Genomic DNA, 5,714 nt, shown 5'->3' with positions numbered 1-5,714 from the left:
CGGAAGGGTTAATTGTCCTTTTCCCACAGTCTGTGCTTTGAGCGCAAGGTCAAAGATCTCATTTTACCGAGCGCACGTGCGCGCCGGATTCTGCAGGCGCTGCAAATCACTGAAGGCCTAAACACACACCAAGAGAGAGCGAGACTTCGCACAGCTTCTGCTTTTAGCTTTAATTCTCTCTCTCTCTCTCTCTCTCTCTCTCTCTCTCTCTCTAATTATGTAAAATAGTCTAAAACGTCCTTTTATTTTATATCCTTTTTAAGTAACCCGCTATAAACTAATAAAAAGTAGTTCAACCTCAGATTTCTTCTTCTTCTTCTTCTTTGTCTTACCAAGTAATGGTCTATGTGTAGGCTAATTCTATTTCAATAAAAGGTCAGTTAGACCGTCGAACATGAATCCCGTTATTAACAGCAGGAGCGCATTTCTGCGTGCGGGTCGTTTGAGCTCAAAGTTCAGCGAGAGACCCGCTCAAACAGCCCCGGGGAAATATCGTTCCTCTGCCAAATTTCCAAAAAAGTTGATTGCCGACTAATTGATTACTGGATTGCAGTGATGCGTGATAACAATGCGTCACACAGTTAAGCCGAAATGTTGCATAACTTTGACAGACACAGGAATTGACGCAGAAAATAAGTGGCTACGAAATCAATGCCATTTCACTGACTTTAATAAGCAAAATAGGAAACCATTTCTTCCAAAAACAGCAAAAACGAAACAGAAACCAGCCTGAATGGAACAGTCCGAATTGAACTCTATTCTTTTTTCCATTTATATAAACAGATTTGAAAATTGATCCCCTCATAATACATGAAATTAACAAACAAAACAACAACCCGCTGCTGCAGTTTACATTTGATTTCAACACAGTTGAATCAGTAATAAACCAAAAAGATTGTTAAATGCATGACTTTTAACAATATTTCTTAGATGCAAGCACCATGCCTATTCAATATGATCTGACAGTTTTGTTAATTTAATCATTAAAATAAAAACTATGCATCTGGCCAGCAGAACCAGAATATCGACATAATAATAAAACAAACAAAAAACAGAACAATAACATGAGACATATATTTATTTATTTCTTTTTTAATTTTGAGAGTATGCAGAACCTGAATCCCTTATTTTTTACTGACCGGCAGAAAAATAAAAATAAAAATAAAGGAAAACATTTAACATTTGATCATTGAAACTCTCCGTTGAAATACATGCGTAGTTTTCATGTTAGGCAATAATACACAAACCCCTGATTTAGGAAGCCTACACCCTCGAGCTGGATTATAATAACTACAGTTTGAAATGTTGGTTTATAAAACTGGCAGCTCATATAGCTCAAAAAATGTCGATGAAAGTGTGCCCGTTCGATGAAATCCTGCCCATCAAAAAAGATACGACCTATATTGCTTATGTTATAGAATAGCAATAGAATATGCAACAGCCTGCATGAAGGGGAAAAAAAGAAGAACAAAAAACACACACACATACACACACACACACACACATTTGTGTCTTGCTACAACTAGACGTGAGGCTATGAGCACCAGTCCAAATGAAAGGCGTGCTTTACATCTATGACTAAATGTGCGTGTGCGGCATGTCTTCCTCAAAGGCGGTTTCTGCTAAAACAAAGAAACAATCAAAAATCGAAATGAAAACTGCCAATACCAAAATCATTCCCACCCAAAGTGCGCTTCTTTTACAACGTTTGCTTGCTTTAAATGAAACTGCAAAATGCCCGTTACTGGAAATCCATTCCCAAAACATGAAGCTAATCAGAAAAGTTTGGAAAACAATCAGCTCTTCGATGTCGGTTTGTAGGTTTGCTGTTGCATATATTTACAAGTCCAAATGAACCCATACAATGAGAGACCGGAGAACCAGTCTCATACCCCCCAAAAAAGAGCTAGAGATCAAAAAACATGCTCTTTATGATACATAATCAACAGAAAGAAAGAAAGAAAGAAAGAAAGAAAGAAAGAAAGAAAGAAAGAAAGAAAGAAAGAAGAGAGTGTATAAAATAGAAATTATTACCATACATGTCCAGCATGCAGGATTAATATCTTAATGCAGAATTATGTGTTTGTTTTTGTGTGTTTTTTTCTTTTCTTTTTTAATATATATCTATATATAACCAAGCAAGCAATAAACCAATGAGATGTTGCATAAAGTCCCCTGTCGCCTCGCTCAGGCGCGTTACACAGGAGGAGGAAGGGAGGTTTGCATATCGTGGTGCTCTCAACTTTTCTGGCCAAGTGAAAAAAAGTCCAAAGTTTCTCTTCCCGCTTAGCACAAACTTTTTTTTTTCCTTTCTTTTTATGTCTTTATCCTGATCAACCGAGAACAAACCAGAAGATGGAAAGAAGGTTTTATCTGAAGTACAAAAGCCAGTTCATCGCTTTTCTTTTTTGTTGTGAGATCTCTACGAAAGGAGTAAAAGTCCTACTACAAGCAACTAAACTACATTTCCCAGAAAACATTCTAACATGTTCTTCGCATTTTAGTTGCCAAGATCGGTGGCGATGATTACATATGAGATTATTATTTCTTGTGGATTATTCTTCTAATATGAGTACTGTATCTGCTGTTATCTGAATGAGCGCAAAGTCTCTCGGGCATAGGAAACACACACTCACATGAAGAACTCGGGAGAGGACGGGTTGTCGCTCGTGGAGCCTGCCTCGCGGAACCCGCTCGCTCCGCTCAGTTTCTCGCACTTGAGTTTGTAGGCGTCTCTCTCTCGGGCCAGCCGGTTGATCTCTTGCTTGAGCTGCTCTACCTGGTTGATGAGCTGCGTCTTCTCGTTCTCCAGCACGTGCTTCTGCTGCACGCGCTTGAAGCGGCACGACTGCGCGTAGCCCCGGTTCTTCAGGGTCCGGCGTTTCTGCTTCAGGCGGATCACCTCGTCCTTGGTGAAGCCCCGCAGGTGTCGGTTCAGCTCGCGCACGGACATGGACACCAGCTGGTCGTCGGAGAAGCGGTCCTCCACATTCAGGCCGCCGCCCGCGCCATGGTGACCCTGCTGGCCGGGGTGGTGGTGGTGATGGTGCCGGTGGTGGAGCTGCTGGTGGGACCCAGGCGAGATAGGAGAGGGGCTGTCGGGGTCCTGACTGTGGTGGTGGTGGTGGTGATGATGGTGGTGACCTGGCATGTCATCGGGGTGATGGGGCATCGCGCCGTATTGTTGGTGTTGATGTTGGTGGTGGTGCTGCTGTTGCTGTTGCGCATGGCCGTGGTGGTGATGGTGCGCTCCCCTGTATCCCTCGAAGCCTCCTGCTTGCAACTGCTGCTGCACATGAGGGGGCGGAGGATGGCCGTGCGCCGTGGCACCGATCAGAGCCTCCACCGCGTCCTCGGGCGTCAGGCTTAGCGTCTGCGGGTCGATCTGCTGCGGATACGCGCCGCTGGGCATCCAGTACAGCTCCTCCAGATGGTTCTTCTGCTCCGTGGGGCTGAAGCTCGGGGAGGACGGCACGGAGCTGCACGGGGTGCTGATTGGAGTCGAGGACACGGAGCCCTGCGGCTGGAGCCGATTGCATTGCCGTATGTTGGAGCGGTCGAGTCCCGCCAAGGCCTCTTTCTTCACCTCAAATTTCATCAAATCAAAGTCATTGACATATTCCAACGCCAGCGGGCTGGTGGGCAGCTCGGGCCCCATGGCGAGATCGGCGCTCATTGTGTCCCTGTTCTTCAGCAAAGTGTTCACCAGCGTCGCGAAACCCGACTTTTGCCTTTCTTCCCCCTCTTTGCGCATGCAGTTTTCTGGATGGGTCTCCGAACGCGACGCGCTCGAGCGCTGGAGCATGCAGAGTCGCTCGAAATGTTCAAACGGGAGAAAGCAATATTAATAAATAGCAAACAAAAAAAAAACTTTATGGACTAATGCACTGCGAAAGACATTTGTCTCGTATGGACGCGCAGTGCTCGACAGCTGCAGTCTTTGGACACGACTGGAAAAAGTCAAGTCTCTGTCCCGTCGCCGCGCATGAACTCAAAACATAAATAAAAGACGAAAATGAGTACCGGACAAGGGCTCCCGTCCCGAATCCGGATACTCCAGGAATATGTCCTTAAGCCAGTGAAGCAGCGTTGAGGTGGATGGGTGCTGTGTTTGTCCAGCTCTGCACCGCAGAGAGTTCAGCTAGCACTCGCTCCTGAGTATTCAGACTGTAGCAGGACGCCAGAGCTCTCGGTGCTGTTATAGTCTACGCGCGCGTGACGTCAGAGGAGTCCGGCAGCCAGTCAGATCTGGAGAACTAGCATAATGATCGTTGCTTGTGTGTTGTCAGCTGACGGGATGAAGAAAGGGAGAGTGGTATTTCGTGTATTGACTGATAGGATATGTGCGCGCCTAACGAGAAACCGTTTGTTTTGTACTGCATATAAAGTCGATCATACTGAATGACTGAGAATATTTTCAAAACGTCTCGTTCTTAAGAAATAAAAATAAAAAAGTTTTACTCCATGTATTGCATCCAGATATTTCCCTTTATTTGAATTCAAAACAACATCTAGACTCTAAATTAGTTTCATTGTGCGTTTAAAATGAAAGCAAAGCTTGAGATGATCTGTGAAAGTGTTTTATTTAAAGTATAAATAAACCAAACAGACCATAAAGTCTGTGACATGCAGCAGCAGGTTGTTGCATCAAACAACGTTTGCGCAATAGCCTACCTCAACACAAATAGTCAATAAATCATGATAATAGTAGCATTTTGTCAAAATTACTCAATTAAACAAACATGTACGTGTTTGTGTCATTTACAAGGACAAAAAGGTTTTATTACTGAGCATAGACTATTCGTTAAAATATAATGGCTATTGCAAAACATCATGGAGATATTGAAAGTCGTCGGTGTAGATGATGTTAATGAGGAGGGTGCGTTGCGTGAATGAGGACGCCCGGGACCCATCAGGTGTATGTGTTATTGAGATTTTTATTGACTTTTGTATTTTCAACACGACAAGCTGATGTGAAAGGCGGGAAGTGCGCTGCGGGTGACGCTAGATTCAGGAAAACTCACCCAACGCTGCCCTCATGTGGCGCCCAGCTGCCGTGCGCTCCTCTCGTGCGCTCCTGCTAGTCGAGACTGCAAGATGAGTGGGTTTATCTGTAAATAAACTGTAAGTAACAACGAGAATAAATAAATATTTTGCATAAATGTGCACTTAAAAAAGTTGAGACCTAAAACTGTTGTCGCATGGTGCATTAACGAGGGTTTCAATCACAAATCTTCCATAACATGCACGGTCACAGCGTTGTGTTTAAGGCTTTTGATTATTTTTGTTAAGCACAAGTCATATACACAAACATATGAAGTAGCTTATTTATTAAACCTACTTTAATATCCTATCGGTCATTCCTGTAAGTATAATGCCAATGTGACTAATTAGTAGGCTACTAAAGAACTATTGTATTTATTCCTGTTCAAAGACTTATTCCATATTTGCATTTCTTTCTTCATTTAACGACATTTTCCCCTTCCCTACTTTTTCGCTATTTGTATTTGACTTTTGACGCAAAATGCATTTTTAGATTCGGCATTTAATATTATGTCTTGTCCTCTGTGGTCAGGTTTGATTAGAATGAACTTTAAGAACGAGTCGCAGAAATGACGGACACGATCATTACAGTCAGTTTATTCAGAAATATTCACTAATACAATATGCACAAAATATATGTTTATATTAAGCGTCACTTACCAAAACTGACG

At 43.1% G+C, this 5,714-nt stretch overlaps 1 protein-coding gene across 1 annotated transcript; it reads right to left on the bottom strand.

Annotated features, from left to right (window-relative positions):
• Positions 1 to 652: 652 nt before the first annotated feature.
• mafba (MAF bZIP transcription factor Ba) lies at positions 653 to 4,180 on the bottom strand. The gene has a single exon (XM_059527187.1). It carries the CDS (start codon positions 3,803 to 3,805, stop codon positions 2,633 to 2,635), a length of 1,173 nt encoding a protein of 390 aa, XP_059383170.1. The 5' UTR covers positions 3,806 to 4,180; the 3' UTR covers positions 653 to 2,632.
• Between the last annotated feature and the right edge of the window lie 1,534 nt (positions 4,181 to 5,714).

The sequence above is a fragment of the Carassius carassius genome, chromosome 37 (assembly GCF_963082965.1).
Source record: "Carassius carassius chromosome 37, fCarCar2.1, whole genome shotgun sequence".
Taxonomy (NCBI): domain Eukaryota; kingdom Metazoa; phylum Chordata; class Actinopteri; order Cypriniformes; family Cyprinidae; genus Carassius; species Carassius carassius.
The sequence above is the reverse complement of the archived record's forward strand: the minus strand, read 5'-3'. Positions and strand labels throughout refer to the sequence as shown.

Coding starts and splice junctions, on each gene's coding strand:
- mafba (XM_059527187.1), bottom strand. CDS start 3,805: ATGCTCCAGCGCTCGAGCGCGTCGCGTTCGGAGACCCATCCAGAAAAC.